Below are 27,159 nucleotides of genomic sequence, written 5' to 3'. Positions count from 1 at the left end.
GAACATGAACTCAGGTCTAAGACATATCGTCAGGTGGGGAGCAGGGGGAAGGAAGGGTGGGAGAAGCCAGAACCAGGTGATTTTCTAAACACCTCCCGAGTGGGACCCAACAGTTCCAACAGAAGCCGAAAGGCAGAGAGCTCTAATCTCAGCTCTCAGATCTGTAGCCTCTCTGCCCTCCCCCCCACCGACTCTGACCCAAGTCAGACTCTTCCAGGTGCCTCAGTCTCTCAGCCTATAAAATGGAAATAAACAAAACACCCCTGCCCCATCACCCCCTCCACTGACCCCTGGGAGCTCCGAGGATGAACTAGCTGGTATTTGTGAAGGGCGCTGCTGTACTAAGTTATTATTACAGAAAATTTTCCAGTAGAGTCATCGGCTCTTCAGAGTTCCTAAGCAAAACTGAAGAAGTTCTGATGAAATGCCCCAAAGCCAAGCAAGCCTGATACTAATGAAGCGGGAGAAGAAGCACGCGGCAGCCTTGTCCCCCTGCCCCCCACATCAGGCGGCGGGGCGGCGGGGGTTTCATCAGTACTCCTCCAGGATGAGGTCAGCGCACACAGACTGCCTCGGGCCCTCCAAGGGGACCATTATCACACTGTAACCAGCGTCCCCAGGGCTCCTTATTAGTCTAATAGAAACCCTTCATGCTCTCATAGAGACCGACGGGACTGTGAGCCTAAAAGGAACACGCGGTACCAGCACCCCCACCCCAGGTCGCTGAAGAGCTCATCCCCTACTGAGGGGCACAGGGACAGATGCACACGGCGCCCCTTTGCCACGTGTCGGCCTCTCCTGCGGCATTCAGATTGCAGCTGCCAAGCTCTGGGAATGTCTAGGGAGAAAGGGAGTGGCTTCCAGAGGCCCGGGAGCATTAACAGTATCACCAACTCCAGCCAGGGGTGCAGAGAGAAAAGGTCACGCCTCTAATGGGGCAGACTGGACACAACAGCTAATCCCCGCCACTCGCGTCAAGCCCAACACCGCATCATGGCACAGGAGGAACCCGGCCAGCCGCAGTGGACGCCGGCAGAGGACGGCTGTGTGGACAAGGCTGGCCCTCTCCCTTCCACCCGGCCCTCTGTGCCCAGCCTGGTTTGGGAGCGCCGGCCCCGTGAGTCGGAATGCTTTGTCCGGGGCGTCTGTGCCCCGCACATTCTTCAAAATCATTCCGCATGCTTCCTTCCCTAATTCCCATGTCTCTCTTTCTCTGTCTCATCCTGTCTCCTCTCAAATCCACTCCGGTGTGTCCCAGGGGGCCAGGATGAAGCAAGTCCTAGTGTTCTGATGCAACGCCCGGCCACAGGTGAGGCCCGGACTCTTCTGGAAACCTAACGAACAGGCAATGGCAGCTTGTGTTCTTCTTGACAGCACACAGGTGCTGATAAATACCGACCTCCAGGGTATTCTTGGTAAACACGGGCATCATGGCCCCTCGCCCTCACGGGGGCACACACATGCACGCACGCGCATGCGGGCGCACGCGCACAGAAACACACACACACACACACACACACACACACACACACACACACAACCTCCCAGCTCCGCTCTGGCACCTCAAAAACAAATTATTTAACTATTCTCTTCCCTGAGGATTAGAGCTATAATTTCAAACCCACAGCTCCTCGGCTTGTCTCGCACACATGCAGAACATTCTGATAGGTTAAATGCTGCCGTTTAATTACTATAATGAGAGGTGCTTTTTTTGGGTTTCCTTAAACATTGATTTTTCCCTCTCGTTTTACACTGGAAGTCATTTTTAACATGTTTTTCTCCATAATTTCCCCCATCCGCCCCCCTCTCCCCACCATGTACATAGGGAAGGGGGAAGGAGAAAGGCTGCTTAGGCCAATGTCTTAAAAAGTTACCACAGATGGATGGGTGGCAATACCAAACGCCCAAATCATTGATTGACAATTTTTTAGGGGCGCCTGGGTGTCTCAGTCAGTTAAGCGTCCAACTTGGGCTCAGGTCATCATCTCACGGTTCATGGGTTCAAGCCCCTCATTGGGCTCTGTGCTGACAGCTTGGAGCCGGGAGCCTGGAGCCTGCTTCGGATTCTGTGTCTCCCTCTCTCTCAGTCCCTCCCCCACTCACCCCTGTCTGTGTGTGTGTCTCTCTCTCTCTCAAAAAATAAACATTAAAAAAATGTTAAAAAACAAAAAAACAAAACAATTTTTAATACAATGTTTAAAAAGCTTAATTAAAAAAAAAAAAAAGGCAGAAGGAAGAGGCAAAAGCCACCAAAGTGGACTACAAAGTGACCAGACAGAAATGGTCAGTGAGAGACCAGACGGGATGACAGGGGAAAGCGGGGGCAGAGAGCAATCCTGTGGGTGATTTTAATGAGGGGACCGGAGGGGTAAATTCCAGAGATGTCCAGCTTTTTTTTTTTTTTTTAACATTTATTTATTTTTGAAAGACAGAGACAGAGCATGAACGGGGGAGGGGCAGAGAGAGAGGGAGACACAATCCGAAGCAGGCTCCAGGCTCTGAGCTGGCAGCACAGAGCCCAACACAGGGCTCGAACTCATAAACCGTGAGATCATGACCTGAGCCGAAGTCAGACGCTCAACCGACTGAGCCATCCAGGTGCCCCACATCAATTTAATTTTTAAGTTAAAGGATAAATATGAGCAAATTTAGTTAAGGAAGAAAACTCAGGTTCACTCTACGTTGTTGTTGTTGTTGTTTTTAACGTTTATTCATTATTGAGAGACAGAGAGACACAGAGCATGAGCAGGGGAGGGGCAGAGAGAGGGGGAGACACAGAATCTGAAGCAGGCTCCAGGCTCCGAGCTGTCAGCACGGAGCCTGATGCGGGGCTCGAACTCACAAACCATGAGATCATGACCTGAGCTGAAGTCGGACGCTTAACCGACTGAGCCACCCCGGTGTCCCCAGAGATGTCCAGCTTTAAAGCAGCCTCAAATCGAACAAGGAGGCTGTTTTCCATGGAAAGGCTGGACAAAAGCCAACTGAGCAAGATGCCTACAGGGAAGAAACTTACTTTCACGTATACTTTTTTCTCAGAGGTGTGCAACCTGTATGTTTTTTAAAACTGCAGATCATAATCCACCACCAAAACAAAGATATCTGTCCCAGGCACGGGCCAGGCAGAGCTACGGGGCGGGCGGTCTGAAGCTGTGCGTCCGGTCCCTGGGGTGGAGCTGGACCAGCACCAGGGGAGGAGCCCGAGGAAGTGAAAGGCTCTTCCCCCTCCATCCCTCCTCCAGGGGACCAGGGGTCACTGAGCTCTGGGACCTCCCAGGGAGTCTTGGTCATGCTACCAAGCACAACGGGGTCTCTTTCACCTCACTCCTGCTGGAGCTGCTGCCTCAGCCTTCCTGCCTTAGCTCCACACACTTTTTATTCCTCTGACTCATCGATTCATAAGGGGTAAGGTACCAAGAAGGCCATCAGCCACCAGAAAACCAAGGTACACTCAGGGTCAGGTCGCTGTAACCATCAGGCCATACACGGAGGCCACATCAGCAGAGCCTACTGGCCGTCACGAGAACATCAGTGGAAATACATTCACACACAGATGGACAAACTCAGGGAAGAGCGAGTAAGGATGGCGGGGGAGAGAGGAGCTTTCTGGAAGGTGAGTTTTCGAGTGGCAGCCTTTCACTATCATGGTCCGATTCAGTGCAATCCCCCTTTTGGCAGGAGAGGCAGGCTTCACCAGGAGCAGGGACAGGCTTCTCACGGAGAAGCCGTTTCCAGATAAAATACCACTTGCTTCACAAATGCCATCTCCTCTTTCTTCAGAGAGCTTCAAATTTCAGTGAAACCACTTACCAACGTCTCCCCACACAGACGGCAAGCCTGACAGTCACCCCGCGGAAGCGACACGAAGGCCGGGACACCCACCGCGCACAGCTGGTGCCCGACAGTGACACACCGCGGTGCAGCCGAGGGTGTGGGCACTAACCACACCACAGGGGTCTCTGGGACTTCCTTTAGGCCTTCTCTTGCCTCCCGGCCCCTGTCGTCTGACTCCCGGCCTGGAACTCTCTCCACGCTCTCCGTTCTCCTCCATCATCCAGACCAAACTCCTGGACAGTGAGCACAGACGCCTCCATCCGCTTCACTCCTGGCATCATTCAGCCACCAGCCCCACGGATTCTACCCCCGCACCCTCCCTAATCCATCCTCCCCTGCCCCACAATAAGTGCCCCTGCCCATCCATCATTTCTCACCTGAATTACTGCAGCGAACTCCCAACTACCTACCCTACCCAGAGAGAGCTTTCTGAAACACAAACAGGGTATATTATTCTCCATAAAATTCTTCATAGCTTCCCCACTCAAACCCTTGAGTTAACACAAATAAGGTCTGACCCCTACCTCTCCAACTTCCCAGCCTGTTTCCTGAATTTCCAGGTCACTCCTGGTCTCAGAGACAACGTTCCCATCCCATCCCATCCCTGCATGGATTAAAGTCAGCACTGCTCCCCAAACTCTAGAGACCACTAATTCTCTTGGGGACCCCTGTAAGGGTGATCTCCCCTATACTGAGGCCTTTTCTAAACCTCCACTCCAATCTTCCTCCCACTACAAAACTTATCACCCCCTCCTCTGGGCCCCTACACATACAGCTGTTATAGCACCCGTAATGGGTTATCACCCATACGACACCTGTTTGCAGATCATGGAACCTCACTGGACCACTAATATTAAATCTTATCTTCATACTTTTGGTGCTTAGCACAAATGTTGGCCATAAAGGAAACGGACACTTAATAAATCAGCGAATGATTAGACGAATTTTTCCACTGTATCATACTGCCTCTGTGTACAAAACCGGGGACTAGCAATTCATACAAACACACATATAGACACATACATAACAGATACATAAGGGAGGAACTCAGAGCAATGATTCTAAGAAGCAGATAATTTAAAAATGTTTGTTTCACTTAAATATGCATTACAACTTCCTGGTTGTGCTTTTGTTAGACTGACATGAAAACAAGTTTGCATCCCTGACCCATCACTAGTTGGAAAGGGGGCAGAGCTCCAGAGAATTAAAGAACTGGTCTAAGATTAAACCTTTGTGAGTGCCTGGGTGGCTCAGTCAGTTAAGCATCCGACTCTAGGTTTGGGCTCAGGTCGTGATCTCACGGTTCACGGGGTTGGGCCCCGCATCAGGCAGCAGATTCCACCACCCCCCCCTCCCTGCCCCTCCCCACTCGCTCTCTCAAAAATAATAAATATTTTTTTAAAAGATTAATCTTTTGCGATGAATATTCATCACAAATAAGCTGAGAACTGACTGTCCTTGTGTACTCTTGGTTCACCATGAAATGCTTTTAAACAAATGCCTACCACTTCCTCAAGACAAACAGAGTAATTATGGTAAGGCCTTGTTAGCGTTCACTTGTATACGCAATATACGTTAACGGCCCCAGAACCACCTTGAAATAATCTCAAAGCCAGATCTGTGCCGCTGGGGCAAGGCTTCCTTTCCTAGTGCACTAGACCCCAGTGTTCTGTGGAGTTAATGACATCCAAGCTGATGGAGGTGAGCTCTGCTCCGTGGGAGTTCAACTCCTGAGAGTGGATCTTAAAGGTGAGGCACAGCAGCTCGGGAGAAAGTCGATTTAATTTGTTTAACATCATAAAAAGGGACATTGCCACATGGACAGCAAGGACATGAATATCATGGGTGTATGGCAGAATTATAAACGCATTTTTGGCGAAATTCAATAAAGCTGATTCCACTGCATAAGGTCAGCAATTTACTATAAAAAATGATATGATTGCAATTTTTAATATAACCCATGTATTTGCTGCAAGATGCTCTAGAAGATTGTGTAATGTAACCATTCGACCTCTCCACTGGAGCAGAGATCACCCTATTTACCCTTTGTTGTCCTGACAAAAGCCTCCACACAGAACAACAAAGCCAACAGCATTTACTAACACAGCCATCCTCTCAAGCCCGAACCTTCCCCTCCTCCGGCACAAGAACCAGCTCTCTGGGCAAGAGCCCTCGTGGAACACAGCAAGTACATCTCCACGACTACGTAAAACTAACATTACGTTCGCCTTGTATTCCTGGTCAGAGCGCTGCATGTGAAAAGACGTGCATGAAAGAAATAACCTCTGTGGTCACTCTGGATTTCATTTCTGAGAACAGGACTCTTCGAGAAGAGCGCCCTTGTCTGCAGGAGTGGATGGGTGCACTGACAACACTGAAATTCAACCACTCACTGATGACACAGACCGGTTCCTCAGATTCCTCAGCCCCCTTAGGGGGCTGCCCTAAGTCTCCGTGCTCAAGCGCACTTTTTTTGAGGAACCAATTCGAGCTACCACGAGGACTGAGTGAGTACACGTATGTGAGAGTGCTTTTAAATGTAAAGCAAACTACAGAGGCCAGTGGCGATCATACAGTCTGTATCCAATCACTTCAGGCTCACTTACGAATGACGCAACTGCGTCACCAGCAGTTTCTACTGCCTCACCACCAAGTTCTCCAATGGCATGGGCCATCCGTGTCCCCACTGCGCGCACTCAGCAGGCCGCAGACCAGGAATGCCTGGTGAACAGGGATGAACCTGGTCACTGACGATATGAAAAGTTTACAGACTGAAACTCTGTACGAAACTCCAACAGTACTTCCATTCTCAGTGGCCTCTCTTGGCGGAAGTTGGTGAGCTGTCACTCTCCTTTCCACCCCACTATGGGTTCTTGGGTCACATCAGGCTCCTTGCCTGCGCTGGAGTCTCGGAGCTGGCCGTGGCTCGGCCGACACTCATTCTTTGTGCTATGCTTTCAGCGGCCCTCCCGATGCAAACCTCCCACCCTCCCAACATCATCTTCTCACAGCACCTGGCTTAACTGCAACGATTCTGGGCATTTCACGTTTCCGGACGACCCGGAATGCTGCATTTTATTAACCCTGATATTCTCAGTTTTAGGGCCAGCGCCGTGCCTTCTAAAAAATACGCTCAACGCTTGTTGGCTGGATGAATGAATGAATGAATGAATGAACGATAAAAACGGTACAAATCTTTCAAAATCAGGTATTCAGGCCTTGCAAACAACGGCACTATTTTCTGTTCTATTTTAGTACTTAGTCTGCTCTTTCCGGGACCGCTTCACGGAGAGGCTTTGACTGAAAAAAATGTAAGTAAATATCAGAAATGGACTCAAAAGAGGTCATCATGAATCTCCATATTTATTCTCTTTCAATTACATTCTGTACAAATTAGCTCCGTTTGTAAGTTAAACCGATTTTTCTAACAGCCTCTTCTTCAAACTCAACCTGTGTTCTTTCGGCCAAGACCCCAAATTTTGCAATTAGAATAATTTAATTGACAATTCTGTTTGTGACTCGCAAAGCAGGAGAGGGTATGGCTTTGTTCTTTAGCTTGAGAGGTTCACCCCCGTCAGTGGTAAAATAGTTTTCTTGTTGGCTGAGAGTATAGCTCCAGCTTGAAGCTAAAAACGGTGTGGACGGGAGTCCTGTTCCTCTGCACTTTTAGGTTTCATTGAAAAGATGACATTTGTGTGGTTGTGATATTTAATTTATCACAGAGGGTCATGATTTCTTCCCCTGAAATGCCATGATAAGGTAAACTTCAACTTTATGAATGAAAGCCTTTGCAATCATTTAACAAACTGGAAATCTACACAAAATTTAAAGACCACCCTATTACTACAACCTACTCGACAATCCAATTATAGAAAGATTGCTCAAAAGGGCTTTAAAACTAAAAAGAATAATTAACAGTAAGAGACTGGAGCATTCACAAGTCTTCTTATGACACGGGTGACATCTGAGAAGACTGGCTCCTACCAGAATGGTTTAGAAACCAAACGCAGGCCTGGGGAAAACTGGAAGGGAAAAAGGAGTCAAGATGTTTGATTTCAATAGGAGGCCTGTGTGGCCCACCATGCCACTGCCTCAGGACCACGAGGAGCGACCTCCACTTACTGTCACAAATGGAAAGAAGATAAAGCTGTCCACTGACCAACCCAGCAAGCCTACAATGGAAAGTAAATGTAAAATAAAAGCACACTAACTCATGCTTCACAAATGCAGATACTCTATCTAACACACACACACACACACACACACACACACACACAGAGGACAGGCTCAAAGACAGGCTCAAAAATGTCAATTTAACAATGGATTGGTAAATGAACGAATACTATCCAAAGTTACTTTAGAATCTTTCTCATTAGAGCCCCATCAACATAACATATTGTGAAGTGGAGATTGCCTAATGGCGTACTTTAAGTTTCACAAGTCCCTACTTCCAACATTTTCCAGACAAACCCACATATCACATAGTCCCTTTGGTGAAAACTCTCTTGCCCACCCTTAGGAGATAAATCTCATTACAACTCCCATCCCGAAGTGAGCCAGAAAGGAGTGACAAGTACTCTTACAACCCTCTCAGAAAGCCAGTGGCGATACAGAACACGTCAATATTTACCTCTTGGACAAACTACAGATACATCACCACTGCTTTTGTTAGCAATTACAGGCCCAGCTCTTCTCAAAAACAACAAAAACAGTTGACTAAAACAGTATCCTTCCCTCGCATATACATACAATTGGCTCTTTGTTGAATGAAACACTTTAGGTTTACAGAGGAGCCACTGCCACCTGCTTCTAGACTGAAAACACAACCTCTCTTCGGACTGTTTTTATTAGTGTGCTGCGGGGCCAAATGAATGCTTCCCTCGTTTTGCGGGCTGTTTACCTAAAAGGTTTGGAAAATGCCGAGTTAAGCCTTCGGTAAGAAAGGGGCTTATGATAAAGAGGTGCTTACACCCCCTGTTTGGGGGGCAAGTGTGTTTTATGTGTGAATCTTTGTTCTTCTACGGGCTCCTCCGAAGGCACTGGGCGTTCATTCTCACCTCTTCCTGGAGTGCCTTCCTGTATCAGAGAAGCAAGACGCTAAAAGCTACCCTTCCCAGACTCCTTGGCAGCTAGAGTCCTGGACTGGGAGTTAGCTGTGCTGACAGGCAGCGTGAAAAGCTGAGAGGAGGTAAAAGACCCATAGTCCGTAGCCGCTGCTTTTGATTTGCAAACGTGAGCTAACCAACGCGCAAGATACTGGAAATCCGGAGCTTCCCTGTCCCAGTGCCCAATCTCTAGCCCTCGCTTCACGGGGGTCAAGGGGCAATTTTACAGAGGTAGAAGCCAAGTTCATATCCCAACGTCCTGTCACCGTTCTTAAGGACGTAGAACACACGGCAGCGGTGGGCACAGCAACTTCCTGATCCCTGAGTCATGGCTTCGAGGGTGTGCTCTTGAACTCAAACGTTCCGTTCTGGTGGCAGCCTCCTGATCCCCCACTGTCCTCACTGGAACAGAGGGCGGAGCAGCTCCCCTGGCAAGCCAGTCATTCCTGGAGGCCTGGCCTTGGGTCCACTCCTCCGGCCCTTTCTATCTCGAGCCAGTTCCTAACTGCCTGAATTAAATCCCTCTCTGCTCAAAATTCCTGGAGGCCCCTGTTCCGTGAATTTTTATGATCCCAACAAGTCTGTCTTTTTAACGTAACGTTACAGCAAACTGACCGCAGCCCCTTAAGAATGTACCTTCTAAGAGGATATACTCTGCTATATCTTTGTCATCATCCATGAAGCTCTTATTTCAGTGTCAGGCACTCTGCTGAGCACTTTTCACGTCATTTTCATTTAATTCTTACCCGAGTCTTTTGTAGTAAATGCTACCATCAACCCCGTTTTACAGATAAAGAAACCACGGCACAGTGAGGTTAAGTATTTTATCCGGGGCCACACAGCTAGGAAGTAGTGAAGCTAGCATCTCGACCCAGGCCGTCCATGCACTATCACCTCCCACGCTGAAGTATTCCAAACATGACCTATTATCTAGTCTCTCTTAAGAATGCTTCCAAAGCGGTCGCCTGGGTGGCTCGTCCGTTAAGCATCTGACTTCAGCTCAGGTCATGATCTCACAGTTTGTGAGTTCGAGCTCCACGTCGGGCTCTGGGCCGACAGCTCAGAGCCTGGAGCCTGCTTCGGATTCTGTGTCTCCCTCCCTCTCTCTTCCCCTCCCCCGCTCACACTCTGTCTGTCTCTCTCTCTGAAAAATAAATAAATGTTTAAATTTTTTTTTTTAAAAAAAGGAATGTTTCCAAAGCCATGTGGTTTTACTACTGGAAAGAAAGTACAAATACGGCACCTTCATCTTCCTATCTTCCGTGCTCCAAACCCAGCACACTCATACACGACTGGGGAGAACACAAAATGGCACAACCACTGTCAATGACACTTCGGAAACGTGTTAACCAGTTAAACATATACCCACCACACTATCCAGACATTTCACCTCCAGTACCGCCCAAGAGAAAGAGAGTCATATGTCCCTACAAAGACTGATACACAAATATTCATAGCAGCTTTATTTTTTTTTTTTTATTTATTTGTTTTGAGAGAGAGCGTGAGCATACATGAGTTGGGGGAGGAGCAGAGAGAGAGGAGAGAAAGAATCCCAAGCAGGCTCTGGGCTGTCAGCACGGAGCCCAACGCGAGGCTCAATCTCACAAACTGTTTGATCGTGACCTGAGCCAAAATCAAGAGGCAGCTTAATCAACTGAGCCACCCAGGGCGCCCCCACAGCAGGTTTATTTTTAATAGCAAAAAACAAGAAACTCAAATATTCATCAACAAGTGAACAGATGAACAAGTTGTATTCTATCCAAACAATGGAATTACTATTCAGCAACAAAAAGGAATGAACCACTAATACACGTAACAGTGTAGACAAACCTCAAAATCTCAAATGCTCTGTGAAAAAAGCCAGACCAAAAGAAGTACACACATCGTATAATCCCATTCATATGAAATCCTAGAAAAGGCAAACTAATCTTTACAAGAGAAAACAGATCAGTGCTTGTGTGGGAACTGGGGGGCTGGAGGCAGGAGGCTGAAGGTAGGAGGAAACATTTGGGGGTGATGAGTATGTTCACTGTCCTGACTGCAGCGGTAGCTTCACGGGTACATATGTGTGTCAAAATTTTAAAAATTGCACAATTTCGATATGTATGGTTTACTGTATGTCAGTGATACCTCTACAAAGCGGCTTAACACTCTAACGCCACCCTGTGAGTCACCTGCAGTCCTGCCTCCCTCACCCCACACAGCCAATCCACTCCTGAGCATGGCTTACTCTTTTCCCTACAATTCGGTGGCTCGGTCCTTCCTTTCCAGAAAGGATGTGGTAGAGTTCAAAGACCTCTAGTCAGAAGACTGGGTCCTACTTCGACTTCTGCCAGATTCTTGCACTGCTTCATCTAAGCCTCAGTTCCCTCATCTGTAAAATGGAGGATTCATTAAATCACGTATTCATTCATTCATTCATTCGTTCATTCAACAAATATTAACTCGCCTACTACAAAGATTATACTGGAGAAGAACCTAATGTGAGCTTTGTAAACCATAAAATTGTCTATATAAATATGCCGGCATTTTCATTTCCATCTCGACGGCCACCTTCCTAGTCCAGATCCTCCACATTTGACAACAGACCTGGCAGTGCCTCCTCTATGGCTGGTTTTATTATTGCCAGGCCTCTCGGGTTCAGACGCAGAGCCCAGAGTAAACTTTCTTGGTAGAGCTCTGACAGAGTTTCAATGGGTTCAAGTAATGCTATCCGCCATTATTTGTAAAACTGAGTCCCGACGCTGGCTCCTTCCTCACTGCCCATCTCACCAACCCCGATTCTCTTTCCTGCAGAGCCTACGGGCCAATCCAGCTAACAGCACACAAGCCTCAGCGTGAGCCTCCCTAACAACGCCCTTCCCACTCTTTGACCATCTATGCCTACTGCCTCCCTCAATGTCTAGGTTAAGACGGAGCTCTGCTGACCTAAGGAACTTTGGAAAAGAGCATTTTCAGTGGATACTATAAGGCTAAAGGCAAAAAGAACTGCATCCAAACCCTGTACTCTAGCTGGTGATGGCATACAGCAATTCCAAAACTACCTTACATGTATGCCGGAGATGACCACGCACCGTAGACTCAAGAAAAGCCGAGCTCCATGGGGCGCCTTGGTGGCTCAGTTGGTTAAGCATCTGACTCTCGGTTTCGGCTCGGGTCACGGTCTCGTGGTTTCGGGGGTTCGAGCCCTGTACCAGGCTCCGAGCCTGTTTGGGATTCTCTCTCTCCCTCTCTGCGCCTTCCTCACTCATGCTGTCTCTGTGTCTCTCAAAATAAATAAATAAACTTAAAAAAATAAAAGCCGAGCTCCTTCTGCAAGCTTTCCCTGGTGAGCGCCTTCCATTTCTGGCCAGCGTTCGTTCATTCAGCCCCTCCTTCATTAGCCTCTGACTGGCGCTGGCTCTGCTGGGTGTGGAGGAAGCTGGGAAGAGTGAGACACAGCCTCTGCCCTTGAGGGACTCACAGTCCAGTGAGCTTTATACCGCAGTCTCGCTGGCTCGGACAGTGTCGACTTCTGAGACACGGCCACCTCTCGTGGATACGCGCAGACACAGCTGATGCGCACTCTGCCCCCATCCCCACCTCCTTCCAGCGAGCCCCTCGCACCAGAAAAGACAGGTGCCCCACCATTCTTTCACGAAGCGCCTGGTGTAATTATACTCTACACATGACAGGTACCGAATAAAGGCCGACCACCTAACCAATAGCCGAGGACCCATAAAACATCCAGTAACAACAAAAGAAAACTAAGCCATATATTTCATTTGGAAAGATTGTAACCATGTTTCTGAAGCTTGCCATTTATTTGAATGTTTCTTGTGTGCCAAAAATTAAATTTAGGAGCCCACATCCTCTCCGAAAACGGGCTGAAAAAGGATTCTTTTAGGAAGAAAGCGTTTTCTCCTGTAACCAATGACCAGGATGTCCCCTCAGAATCCAAATCTGTGCTAAGTGTTAATGATAATGTGTTACGCGGCCTTTTTTCTTTTATTAATTTCTTTCCACCTACAGTCATGTTTACATTAGAAAACAGTTTTCTATTCTTTCTGGGGGGAACACAGTCTCATGAAATTTTAAGCAAGAAAATACACCCTAGCCTACTCACATATGCAAAGCAGTTTTACTTCAGCAGCGTGCCAAACACAGGTCCAACAATGTCTACACAAGGATATCCACTGGGGCACTGTTTGAAACGGCGGAAGACAGGAACCAACCTAAATGCCCACTAAATTGGGACTGGTCAAAACAAATTCTGGACCACGGTCATCCTGGAGTACCATGCAGCCACTGAGAGCAAGGAACCCCGTCTATAGGTGCCGATGTGGAATGAATGCCCAAATGTAACGTCAAGTGTAAAGGTGAAGTGTAAAATACGCTACCACTGCATTAAAAAAGTGTTTGTGGTTCTCTGGGAGGAGTAATAAATATTAACATGCTTTTATATGGGTAGATTATCTTTGGAATGATACAGAAGAAACTGAATAAAGAGCAGCATCCTCTGGAAAAGAGAATTAAGAGGGACGGGAACAAGAGAAATGAGGAAGACGAATTTTTCACCGTATATCCTTCCTTACGGTTTGCATTTTTGAAGCCACATACGTATCTTACCTTTCCACAAAGTAAAAGAGAAAAACAAAATTCTCAAAGACTACTACCATACATGACAACGTCACTTTGCTTTTCTTTGTCGCACTGTTGAAGGCACAAAAGCTCGAGAAGAGAGGAACCATTCTTCATTTCCAGGGCAAACTTCAAAGCAAGTAGGTAAACCCGAAAGAGCTGTGTCCCCTCCACCCCGAGCTCCTCCGTGCCACCGTCCCCCCCGTGGCAGGTCCCCCCCATGGCAGGAACCTACTCGCCTCAGCCTTCTTGGGGGAACAAGTCCCATCCGTTCCCCTCTGAACGGGGAAGCCATAGTATCCCTATCTCCAGGGCATTCGGCCAGTCTAGCTGCTGCAGCTCTCATCCTGGATGCTGAAAAAGAATCTCTGGAGTTCAAGACAAGTTTGGATAGCAAGGGGAGCAGGAAAATTGATGGGGGAACACCAGTCAGTGTGATGAATAGGCCGGTCCGGAACAGCAGGTGACGGATATGCAGATGCAAGGCTGGCAGGGAAGGAAGACGGTCCGTTCACAACAGATGGATGGAGGTGCTCAATCATCCTCAGGAACGAGCCGGAGGCTGCCGCGCACAGCCCTGTCTGCTCGGCCACCGGCAGCTCCTCACTCACCTGCGGGGCACGGCCCCAGCCCCAGAGGCTCTCTGCACGGGACCCGTCGCAGGGCAGGGCCTGGGGGAGCGACAGCAGGCAGTGTTTGAGGAAATGCCACTAGAATGCAGGCTGGACTAGCGAGGAACTGACCGCTGGTGAACTTTTTCCTCCGGCTTCCAAAAAACACACCCATTTTGTCTCTCCTGATAGCTCTCACTCCGGGGGCGGGGAGGCTTGCCCTGCCAGGGTGACCCGCTTGCCCAGGCCTAGGGGACACAGGAATTCCAGTGTTGAAACCAGGACAGTCTTGGGCAGACTGGAGCCTGCGGTCACCCTTCTTACCAGCCACTGTCCTGTCCTTTTCTTTCCCTCTTCGTCACCAGTGAGAGAGAACCTAGATCACGTATTCAGTTCAAGCTCATGACCGAGCAGAACTCCTCAGGTAGGTTATTTTGTTTCTTCCAGTCATCTGAGACCAACAGAGAGGTAAGGCAATACGAAAAATCACCCAACCCTGGTCTTTGCCCAGAAGGGGAGCATCTTTTTAAAATGTCCACATCGGGGGCACCTGGCCAGCTCAGTTGGTGGAACGTGTGACCCTTAATCTCAGGGTTGTGGGTTCGAGCCCCACACTGGGGGTAGAGATGACTTTAAAAAATTAAATAAAATAAAACATTCTTTAACAAAATAAACAAGATGAAGCATCCAGGATAGAGAAGGCACAATTAACTCCAGTGAATACAGGAATGAATCTAAATCTCAATGCCACGATCCACGTGTCATTAACAAAGAATCAGGAGGGCCAGACAGCCCCTCACAGAGCCAATGCCTTTCCTGCCAGCTCAGCCACAGGAGTCTCTGAGGGTGAAGGAACGGGCCACCACCGTCAAGCATGGGGTGGGAGCTGGCGAGATCTTCGTCTCCCTTCCCCGCCCCCCTCTAAGGTCTCTGATGGACCCAAGCTCTAGAAAGAGCAGCGTTATAAAAATACTTCTGGCCTCACTAAGACACGTTAAAGAATTAATTATAAAGTAAAGCTGAAGGAGAAAATTAATTTTAGAAACACATGAGGTTACAATTTTTTTTTTTTCCTGGAGATGGGGGAGGAAACATAGTTATTTTCGTTTTCATCCTGGGGGCACAAGCTGGGAGCTGTCCAGTCGATAACCTGGCCATCAGAACAAGGTTTGTAATTAAAAGGTCAGTGACCTGGAAAGCCAGGGCCCCACTCCCAGAGCTTCTCAGTAATGACGGAGCTATTAAATTAAGACTGTTATGAAATCAATGCTAAAAAAGCTTTCATGGTAACGAGATTCCATTCAAGGACATGCAAACTACCTCATGAAATGGACGTAAATGATAAAAAAGAAAAGTAATAAAAGAGAGTTAAATTGAAGTCTGTGTAAGAATTTACTCCCCCTTAAAATACTCCAGCGAGAGCAGCCCTTCACCTCTACCCCGCCACCAAGGTTGAGACCATCAGGTTTCTTCCTCAAGTTCATTTCCAGCAAGGAGGCAGCTCTGCTACCAGGGGTTCCGCTTCCAGGAACAGAAGAGAGATAAGATCTTGTTTCACCTTTGAGAATGAGAAAGGATGGTGGTGTCTCTTGTCTGCTCAGTTCTCCTCACCCCTGGACTATTTACTAGATGAACGAGAGCACAGCCCTTTCCTGACACACTTGAGAAAGGCACCATGAGCACAAGTCTCAGCCAACACAGCCCAGGCCCCGTCAGGCGGGATTATACAGAAACGTGTATGACGTTTGTCGTTTTTCCAGAAGCCTGCTTTGCAACATGGATATGAGAGTAAGCTAACAGACAACGCTGTCTTTCCCCCATGTCACCTGCCCTGCACCCCCGACGGACAGGCATCACTTATACCCACCTTCCACTCAGCCTGCCAACATGTTTGGAAGCAGCCTGCCTCCTACATTTTGTGGTTGGATAGGGTGTCAAATCAACATAAGCCTATTGACAACGCTGTCCAAGCCTCTAACTTTCTGGACCGATTCTATTGCTGTTATTAAGCTACTCTAACCTCCTGGACCGCAGCCCACTTAAAGCCCAGACATGACGCCTGCCCGGTGAGAACGGCTTCTGTAGGCGGTTCCAGTGGTAGGAGGGCTTAAACCCCCACACACAGCCCAGTGATCCCCATGTTCGGCTGACTACGCGGTCGATGTGCCATCTGCAGAATCAAGTCGTTGGAAGGAAAACAAAAACATTTATTCTAATACTCTGAAGGTGAACAGCTGCTTTTCTCTTTCATCCAAAAAATTCCCGATAAAAGAAAGAAATATTGTAAATTACACAAAATGGCAGTACAAACTTCAAAGAAAATGATAAATGATTCCAATAACTTCATGTTTCTCATTAATGACTCCACATTCAGACTTTAAAGCATCCAGAAGAGACCTCACGATACAGAAACAAAAAAGCCACAAACACAGAAGACGTTTGCAAACCAACTCTCTTGCATGCCTATCCCATTCCCTCCCCACCTAGCCCGCCCCTGCCCCTCCCTGGCCCCCCAAATCAGAGAGCACAACATTTAACCTGTCAGTATCAGAGGCAGGCTTCAGCCCTGCTTCGGGCTGTGGTTTCCCATTAAAACAAACTCAGCTGATGTGCCTAAAGTAACCCTCATTTTCCACTGAACTGACATGCACTATAGGGACCTCAATTTCTATATTAAATATTAAATAATATTAAAAGAAAAACAAAATTGGATTTGCCTTTTCAGGAAAGAGATGTTTATTAAAAAAAAGAAAGTCAAGATTATAATTCAAGGCAGAGCTCCACTGCAATTCCCCGAAGTGACATTTGCTAGGAAAAGCCAAGACTATAGTAGCTGCGAGCTCGCCCAAAGCCAGCGCTCCAAACCCCACCCCCACCCCCACCCACCCCCACCCCCAGCGACGACTACGAGGAGTCCTACAGGGGGTAGCTGCGGGGAGGATGCCAGAACCTCGATCCCTCCCCTCAGGACACCCTCCCCACCCCCACAGACCACCCAGCCAACTCTCTTTCCTTCCCAAGTACAGTTAGGGACAGGGGAGCCGCTCGCTCCATTGCAAAAGGCCCTCCTCCCTCTCCCCAGCAGAGACGGCGCCAAGCTCTGCTGACCGTGTACACCTGACCCAAGGAACAGCCGGAAATTTAAAAAGTGAAGTGTAAACCCACGAAGGGGCTCTTCTTCCCCAGGCGCCAATCAAACCTTGGAATCCTCTGCCCAGAAAAGGTCCTGCCAGAACTTACCCTATTGGGATTCAACTCGGAAACAGATAATTCCTGACCGAAGCAGCATTTTAGGGGATGATGGAGACGGGTGATTGCGTCCAGTGATTCTGGACTGAGGCTCAGGGTAAACTCCCGTGGCTCTCTTTGGAGGAATAAGGGTAGGAGGCCCCTCTCCCGGTTCCTGCTACCCTAATGTTCTAAAATCTCTCACCGACCCAGGGGTCGAGGAGGAACGGTGCCCGTTCCACAGTGACAAACACTCACCTCCCTCAGGCCTCCGCTCACGCCACCCTCTCAGAGAGGCGTGCTCTGGTCGCCCTGTCTAAAGGCGCAGCCCGTTCCCACCCCAGCACCGGGGCTCCTGACCCCACGCACCCGGCCTTCTTTTTCTCTGTGGCACTTGCCACCCGATATACTACGCGTCTCCTTTTTCCGTCTGTTGTCCGCCTTTGGCCGTTAGAATGTAAGCTAGGCGAGGGCAGGGATGCCATCTTGCCCCTTCTCTGCTGAGTCCCCGGGGCCCAGAACAGGGCACGGCACAGGGTAAAACACTCTTAGATGGATTAATCAACTGGGTTTGTTTCGCGTTTTTTAAAGGAGCAACAAATAATAATTGCACAAAACACTTTCCTCTCTACAGTAATTATTAGCCAACCAACTCAAAAGAAGTATTATTTGGTCCAGAGCTTCTCCCTCTCTCTTTTTTTCTCTCCCTCTCCCAGTCAGGGATTTATTAAAATTAAACAGATTAGATGGAGCTCCTGATACTAAAACTGCTCAGCAAAGCCTGCGGTGGGGAAGTGCCGAGCAAACACCAGAGACATTTGTCTCTAAATTGCTCTAAATACCTTCTGCAAATGAAATTCTAACCCAGCTGCGTTTGAGAGAAAATGAGGAATAACTGGTCATTGTCAGTGGAAGAGAAGATCAGGCAGTTATAATACTGCACAATATACTGGGGCAAAGGATCTCTCGGCAACCATAGATTTTGTCTCAGGTTACCCCGGGTAATCAGCACAGCTTTTAGGCTCAGCTTTCCCGAGCTTCCATGCTTTGATGAGGGAGCTGAAATCCCCAAGCTTTTATGATTAATTACTCCCTATAGGTACACATATTTCAAGGAAAAACTCTTTTATGGCATGATGGCTGCGGAGTGGAGAGGCCGGCCAACGCACTCCAAATTTTAATAACCGCCTGCTGATGGGGGGCGAGCACAGTGCCGCCAGCACATGCACAGCGCCCCTCACCAACTCAGTCGAGGGGCCGCCCCCGAGGCTGCCGCTGAACAGATGCCTGTCGACGGAGAGCTTCAGGCTCCTTCTGCCCAAACCCCAAGGGCGCAGGCCCGGGACGCGATCCCGCAAGCATCTCTTTGGTGGGATACAGACCGAGGAAACACCACCAAGCCACTCCGTCTTCTATTCCAGCCACAGATGACTTAAAGCCCACAACCTACAATTTTGAGGCTAACATTCCAGCTCCTAAAGGAAAAAGAGTTTGGTTGGGGGATGGGGTCGGGGTCAGGGCGGGGAGACACCTCACCTCTCCCCCTGCTCATGGTATATAAGGGCATTTATACAACTTTCCAGCTTTCTAGAAAATTAAATGTTCAAAGAATGAAAAGTCAGATTTCTTTTTTGTTGTTGTTCATTTTGGGGTTTGTTTTGTATTTTACAAAAACAGAAAATTATCCTAAATTGCAACAGAGCCAGAAGAGATTCTTTCTGCTTTGGACAATATTGAATTTGTCAAGACCCATTTAATCCCCGCTTACAGAAATACCATAAAACCAGTAATTTACCACTTCAATCTGTAAATCAGACTGACCCCAGGCTCGACCTTAACCTGACCTTGTTTAGCCATCTCATTTCCCTCGCCCTTCAATTTCTTTCTCCCTGGTTCTTTACTGAGGCAGCTGACCTCCTAACCTGAGGCCAGGCATTGTGTAGCCAGGGTCGTATCATCAGAAGAACAGACCAGAAAACAGAAGTCCTCCACAGTCCTATCCAGTGGGCCTCGCCTTGTTGCCTGTGCCAGGCTGTCCTGGGCTACGTTGATGGCCTTACATGTGGTGCTCGATCATCCAGGTGGCATCACCTCTCTGCTCCACCGTGGGGAAAGAAGCCTGCATTCCCTCTGGGGGGCTCCCCTTCACCCCCACACCAGTGGGAGGGCTACAGGAGGTCCTCTCGGCAACACCGTGGATTCCACCTGCCCCGTCCCCAGCCCCTTTCTGCAGGCCATACGACATGGCCGTGGGAAGCTGTACCTTTCTTCTTGAGGAATGCTCTCCTGGTCGCAAGCGGGCTCTGACGGACTCGGGAATTCTGTAGAAACTTCACTGCTGTGGCAATCTGGTTGGGGAGATAAAACAGAGAAGAAAAGTAAACTTCCATGGTCTGAATTTCAAGATTCAAAATCCTACCAGTTTATCCCCAGGCCCACAGAAATAAACACACCGTTGTGGTCAAATTTATAACCAGTTATTTCTCACATTGAAAATCTACCTAAATAGGGGCGCCTGACTGGCTCAGTCGGTGGAAAATCCAACTCTTGATCTCAGGGTTATGAGTTCGAGCCCCATGTTGGGAGGTGGAGACTACTGAAAAATAAAATCTTTAGAAAAATAAAATAAAATAAATATAAATAAAATATACCTAAATAAAAGACTACGTTGGTTCCCACTGGCTTCCTGTATCTGATTCTCTCAACCTAACTGTTAAGACCTGCAGGAATCCTTTCTTTTTCTCCTTGTTCAAGCTGATTCTTCACACTCCTGGGCAGGACAGGTAGCCTTCTCCTGGCCACACGCATCCACGTCCCTATGCTTGTGCTCGTGCTATGCCCTTTTTCTAGAAGGCGGCCCTTTCCCACCTCTACCTGTCTAAACATTGCATGCATACACACACACACACACACACACACACACACACACACACACACCCCAGCACAGCCCTTTTATAGCCTGTGCTAACTCCTCGAAGCCTTCCCTAAATAAGCAAGCCATCTCTGATCTCCCCATTCTCTTAAATTCTTTAATGCTTGTAGTGTGTACCGTATAATTGAAGACATAATTATACTGTCTTCTAATGTTCAGGCTGCCTCCCCAACTACACTGCAAGCATCTGAAGAGAAGAGACCATGCTGTCTCCACAGAGCCTGGCAAAGTGCTGAGCACAGACCGGCTGGGAAGGATTATATAAGAGACACCGCGCACAGCCATCCACGCTGGTCCCGCTTATGCAACGGAGCTCAATTCTGAAGAGACTTCAAAGGACAAAGTTTGGGGTTTCATGGCTAAAAGCTGACAGACTGACAGATTATCTCCCTACGTCTGGTGATGATATTATTCAATGAAATCTTCATATCTTCAAATAAGCCAAGGAGGGGGTGGAAGGCAGCATGCTGAAGGCATTAACCTTCGCATCACTCAGCACACACAGTGTGTATTTCCACGCCGCTTGTGTGCTCTCTGTCCCGGGCACTAGTGCAACGGGTGGGAAATGCCAACCTGCCCCAGAGAGGGAAGGGGCTGTTTTAAATGACTGGCATTACTCATCTCATCAAAACCAAATGGGTAATAACATCTCATGTTACAGGTAAAGTCATCAGACCCTAGAGTTCCCTCCTAAGTTGCCGAAGGAAAAAATTTCTAAGGGACCAAACATAAGGAACTTTTCTAAGATCCTGCAGACTAAGGACAGCAGCTATGCAGCGACTGTGGCTACAAATGGAATACAACTTACAAACAGTCTCCTCATGTTTTATATGAATTTAATCTTGCGACCAGACACACTTCTCTGATAACAAAAGATGACGATAAATTAGAAAGAAAAACAGAAAGCCAGGCAACTCCCTTATATATTTTCCCTTGTAGTCCCTCTACTGGAGGCCTGCCGGAGACAGTCTCCCTAAAGGATGAACTCAAGTGTCCCAGGCCTTCGGATTCGGGCCCATCAGCGGTAAGACACAGCAGCGTTCCCGGAGCGTGGCTGTCATCCATCCAGCCCTGCAAACCTATTAAACCCCATCATGAGCTGCAGTGGTAACCAAACAGCTCCGGACTGGATGGAAATCATGCTCCAGATTCTAGAGCCCAAAACTCCATACGCGCCCCCTCGGTCCCTCGACCACCTCTCCTCGGTTCGCACCAAACTTTAAGAAAAAAAAATGTGACCAACATCTACAAAATGATACAGTTTAATGAAGACACGGGAGAAGGGAGAGAGAGAAGAGGAAGACAGAAGAGGGACTGGGGAGAAGGAAGGAGTGGCCACGGGACAAGAGGAGAAAGCAGAGGAGCTGACCCACCAGGGTGGGCAGAAGAAAGGGGAAGGGGAGAAGCCGGAGGGGGGATGGGGAGGGAGGAAGGAGAGAGACAAGAGGAAGAGAGCCCCATGTCCAGGAAGGGGTGGACAGCTACACAGTCACAGGCCCCCCCAGGGTCGATGCCCATCGGCACAGCTCTGATGGCTCGGGGGTGACCGCCCTTCACCTGGAAAAAAATACACCTGCCACACACACGACAATTACGACACTGGTATCACGCGGCGGTCTCCGCACGCGGCGGTGTGTGCACCAGGTGTCAGAGGGAACGTGGATGAGCAGGTCTTGAGCAGCAGATAGTAACAACACAGCTCCTCTCATTTACCCGCAGAAGCGCCGACCTTTCCTTCATCCTTCCAAAATTTTCCATGATGGAGAAAGAAAACAGAATCCCACCACTAAAATGCACAGGTTTCACCTTGCTTTTTTAATATAGTCCTTGGTATATGCATTTCTGGTCAGAGAGCAAAGTTCTGATGGGTTTAATGGTGCACTCAATGCAGTGCTTGGCGCATTCCATCAATTTTTTTTTAAAAATTGCATCTCTTATTTCTTTAAATACATTAATCAGCCTAGTGTAGGCAAAACGGATCCATCGGACAATGCAATAAACATGAATTATCATCTATCCAACACGCATAATGGCTTAAAAATACATAATAGCAGGTGTAGTTTAAATGATTAGTTATTACACCTGTGGTGGGTCTGATTCAATTGGGAAAAATCATCTTTAATAGGTTAAAAGGTTTAGATCACCATGCTTTCCTTAAAGTGGCTGTAGAGAGGGAATGATGGAGTGCTCTGTCATTAGTAATTCATTTAAGAAAAACGTGGGGGATATAGCAAAGAACAGCATAAACGAGCGAATCCAATTTAAACATCAGGTAAAGTAGAAAACACCTTTTAAAAAAGCAAGATAAATGAATTCGGGAGGGAGATGAAATTGACGTATTTATTTTAACGGGAATTTGACAAAGTCCCGGCACGCTTCAAACTTGCAAAAATATGAACAATTTCTTTTAAAGTTTCCATTCACTAATTTCAAGCCATATAAAATCATGCTGCCAAACACCTACATAAAGTATATTTGGGACTTGTTTATGTTCCTCTTGATCTCTGTCTGAAAATGCAGGCGACAGGCAAATCATATATTTAACAGCATCGATATCACTACGCCAGATGCAAAAATATGAAGCATCCAAACTAATAGCCTCAACATAATGTGCTGAATAAGAAAGATACCCAGATAGGCAGCTCCAGGTAAGTGTGAACATATGAAAACCTCTCTCCTCCTTCCACTAATTATTTCTTCAGCTACTCTCTACTCTCCCCTGCACCCACCGCACGAGGAACTGGAGCTACAATACGGGGGAAAGGCCTGTCCAACCCGGCATTTTACATGCCCGAGAGCCATCCACAGATGGTACAAGGTTTCCCCAAATCTGTACCCATAATGCAAAGATTTCAGCACACTAAATAACTGCTGGGCACACTGGGTTTTGCAGCTTTCATTCACCTATTGTTGGACACTTTGCATTAACTTCATGAAGCAATTCAACTGGCTCTTCCTCTACAGAGGGTCGACACACACAGCATGCTTTTGTTGGTCGAAATGATGGGGTGCCTGCAGCCTGTCCTGTATTATCGTTTGATTTTCTAATTAGGAGATGAATGTGACTATTCATGGGTTATATTTGTGCCCAACTAAATTACATAAATTCAGGCCAAATCTTCCGCCTCAATGTCAAAGATGTAAAACGGAGACAGGAACTTTATTGCACATGTTGTGGGAGTGCAGCAAGCCAGGGAAAATTCTGGCGCACAGCACCTGATGCCGTTGTTGGAAGCCACTTGCCGTTGAGTCCATGAGAAACACGGGATCGTTTTTCCTTTCTCCTCCTCTTGCGCTGAGAGTTCTTAATGAGCGCACCTCGAATTGCCACTAGCTGGTATCATAAAAATACGGGTGACGAACTCAGAGGAAAACAGAAGCGAAGTTTCTCGCCACCCCTATTCCTGTGACCTCACCTTCCACCTCTCTCCCCCAAAAAGCAAAATAAAACCACCCTGTCACCATCAACTCCCGAGTGTTAGGGAAATTTGATCATTTTCACGGGCCTGTCACTGAAAGCCAGAGGTAAAGCCACGATGCAAGCAAGGGGAGTAACCTCCCCTCTGCAATGGCTGCCCCAGAGGGCCTGCTGCAACCCAGGGGGAAGAGGGGCCTTTGGACCCCGGATGACTGGCCAATTGCGAGAGACCCTTGTTTGAGAGCCCAGGATTTGTACTTGTATAAATCAATGGACTACAGCATACTCAGGGGTGATCTACGATGAACTATGTGCTGTTAAATGCATTGTGCAAGATAAGTAATCCCTGGTGAGCAGACTCGAGGTTCCGACAGTCTTCGCTGAAGAGATGCGTCCTGTGTGCTTCCCGCTCTCCTACAAAAGACCCGCACGCTGTAATCTTCAGAAGGCACACTTTCTTTTCCGCACGAGGGGGACGGGAGAACAGAGCTTGCCTGCTAGCGACCCCGGGGTGTGAGGAAGCCTTAGCACTTTGCACCCGACACGTAAACCTGATGCATTGTCTCCAGTGACACTTATTTGGAATGCCACCAATTCCAGCACTCCTGTGTGCTCCGTACTCATCTATCTCCTAAAACGTGAGCATTCATTAGCCATTTTAAAATATTAAAAATAGTCAAAAATTAATGACGCTAACAACCAAAGCCAAGTCCTTTTTAACCCAGAGAGATCACAGCCAGAGGGCAAAAGGAATGACCGAGGTGCGGGCCCGAAGGCCCACCCCAACGCTGCAGTGTGGCACGTGCGTGCCTCAGAAGATTCCATCGCCTGTGAGAGGTTCCTACGCTGGTACTCTAAAGCAGATAGATACCCAGAATCCTGTTAACAAGCGTCAGACCGAAGCCAACTCGAGTTTTAACAAGGACCGACTTTAAAAGCCGGGCAGTGCGGAGAACGAGAGCACCCTCTTCAAACAGAAATGCTGCATTTTAGTAAGAAATCAGTACTCTGTCAGGAGTTCCTTGACAAATATGGTCATCGGTGGCACAAGGAAATAGTTGCAAAGCAGCTGTTAATCAGGGAAACACATCGTAGAACGCTGATGCTAGCACTCGTGAAAAAATGCAACGGGCTAATTATGAAGCTATATATCTCACTAAAGAGGCCGTGTTCCTTGAGATTCCAGGCAAAGCACTCTCAAATGCAGGGTCCTAGGACAACATAATTCTGGCTCTCTGCATCCAGAATCCCCTCTAATCTGCCAGTTCCCAATCCCGGGGCTCTCCGTTCTTTTTCAATCCTCCACACTCTCCCTCTTAGCTAGGGAAGGGGCTGAGAAGGGTGACCACCCTGGAAGCGGGGGTATCCACGGGCCACATTCCAAGACGCCGTGCGTGCGAACACACCCACAAGGTGTCAGATCCTGAACCAGAACGAAAGAGAATCTACGAGCACGCACGAGAAATGTCAGAACCCTCATTCTAAGCGTGGCAGGAGGGCGAACGTGTGTGAGCCGCAAGCGAGGGGAGCCGCGCCCCCCCCACCCCCCCCACGCGCACCCCCACCCCCAGTCGCCAAAATGAAAAAGGAGGAATAAAAAGGAGAAGCGGGAAACAAAAAAGAGAGACTGTCGTGTCCGAAATCCCAAAGGGAGGAAGGAGGGGGACCGGCAGAAAGGAAGCTGCTCTGAAGAGTGTTGAGGTGCCACGCAGGGAAGCCGAGGGGGCTCGCAGGCAGGTGAGGGGAAAGTTAATATGCACAGGAAGGCTCGGTCAGCCAAAATTCAATACGATCCCCGTGCAAGGACAAGGAGGGATACGGCTCCCCGAAACCAGCCGCGTGGGGGTGGGGGGAGGGGCGCCACCGAACGCTCTCGGCTCTCCGAGCAAAACCACTGGAATGGCAAGAGGGGAATAACCTTGAGGTGGACACGCCGCTCAGGCAGCCCAAGCGCGGAGCCAAAGTGCCCCCTAGCCGGAGCCGGCGGCCGCGCAGGCCAAGGGCGGCCGCTCCGCTGACTCGCACAGCCCCGGTGAAGTGTTTTCACTCAGGGAAAATGAAATGTTTTGCAAGATGAAACAGAATGAAAATTGAGGTTTTAGGTAATTACTAGTTGGCATTTACATATCACGGGCTGGTTCAACACCTATTCATTTTCCTCTTTTATTTTCAATTTTTTAAAATTGCTCATTAAAAATGAACAGATGACAGTGACAGGAATTTTTTTTTCACTCTTTCTCCTTCTCTGAGGGTTACAAAATCAAGAGGCACATTTAGCCCCGTTTATCTAGAGTTAACACACACACACACACACACACACACACACACACACACACACACACACACAGGTACGTTTCATTTGCATCAAAGGGGGAACGGAGGGGGGAAAGTCAACAAAAGCCAGGAAGTTCAAAAATACAGACGTCGAGTTGTATTGTACTTGAGCCAGCCTCCTGCACCTGGGTAAGGAGCGTGCTAGCAAGTGCCCTAGCACTCAAGGAGTTAAAGGAAAGAGCCTCTCTTCCAACTTGGAATTTCCTGGTTTTTGTCACTGTGTCCTTCCCATTGTTGATTTGGGTTACAACTCTATACTAATTAAGCCTGTGGGCCCTAATTTCCTTTGTTTTACTTTCCTCTGTCCTTTTGTTTTTCACATTAAAGAAATAAAATCTCTCTGGTAGAAGTGCACAGGAGTTGACATGATAGAATGTAGTATTTTTAAGGTCTACTGTGTAAATCTGCATTTAGGGAATTCCAAAGCACGCATTATTGACCCTAGCCTCTCTTAAAACACGTTGATATATGTAGTAAAAGCCTTTATGAAAAGTGGCAACGCCGTGTACACAAAAACTACCTTTCAAAGTGAAATACCTCTATGTTTAAATTGTTTTCTTCTTGGCCCGAGTTAAAAATATTGCGTGAACTGCTTGTCAGAATGTCATTGTTTTCTTACTTGATTAAACTAGTTCTTCCAGAAATGTGTGTGGAAATCAAAAAGCATCTTCAGCCAACATGCACTATTTCATGTCAAGTGACGGTGGCTTTAGGGGCGTAAAGGGTGACTCTGGAGAGCACAGTGGGCGCCAGCCTCCAGCCGCCGGGAGCTGGTGCAGTTGGGCAGCAGAGCCTGAAAAGCAGAGGAGCTGCTGTCGCTGAGCCTCACTGTCACCGCATCGCAGAAAGGGCTGCGGTGCACACACACTTGCCGGAGAGGAAATGAAAACCCTTGCTTCGGGGTTGAGAAGATCAAAGTTCCTTTTTAGGAAAGGTTGAGAAGGAAAAGGATTTTCTCCTTCAGGGAGAAAGAAAAGCAAATTTAAATGCCTTGTCCCCATGCATCCCCACCTGAATTTAGATAGCAGCCCCTCTAATTTTTGATGCAACCAACAAAGCAGTTACCCAAAGAGGGGA

The 27,159-nt window shown here is 48.1% G+C and overlaps 1 protein-coding gene across 1 annotated transcript in view; it reads right to left on the bottom strand.

Annotated features, from left to right (window-relative positions):
- Positions 1-27,159, bottom strand: part of PEX14 (peroxisomal biogenesis factor 14) — a 143,447-nt gene that overhangs the window by 66,701 nt on the left and 49,587 nt on the right. Inside the window, exon 3 of the mRNA XM_042993795.1 lies at positions 19,662-19,746. Coding sequence (XP_042849729.1) covers positions 19,662-19,746 — 85 coding nt within the window. The remainder of the gene's footprint in view (positions 1-19,661; positions 19,747-27,159) is intronic.

The sequence above is a fragment of the Panthera tigris genome, chromosome C1 (genome assembly GCF_018350195.1).
Source record: "Panthera tigris isolate Pti1 chromosome C1, P.tigris_Pti1_mat1.1, whole genome shotgun sequence".
Classification (NCBI taxonomy): domain Eukaryota; kingdom Metazoa; phylum Chordata; class Mammalia; order Carnivora; family Felidae; genus Panthera; species Panthera tigris.
This window is presented reverse-complemented; position numbering and strand designations above follow the sequence as displayed.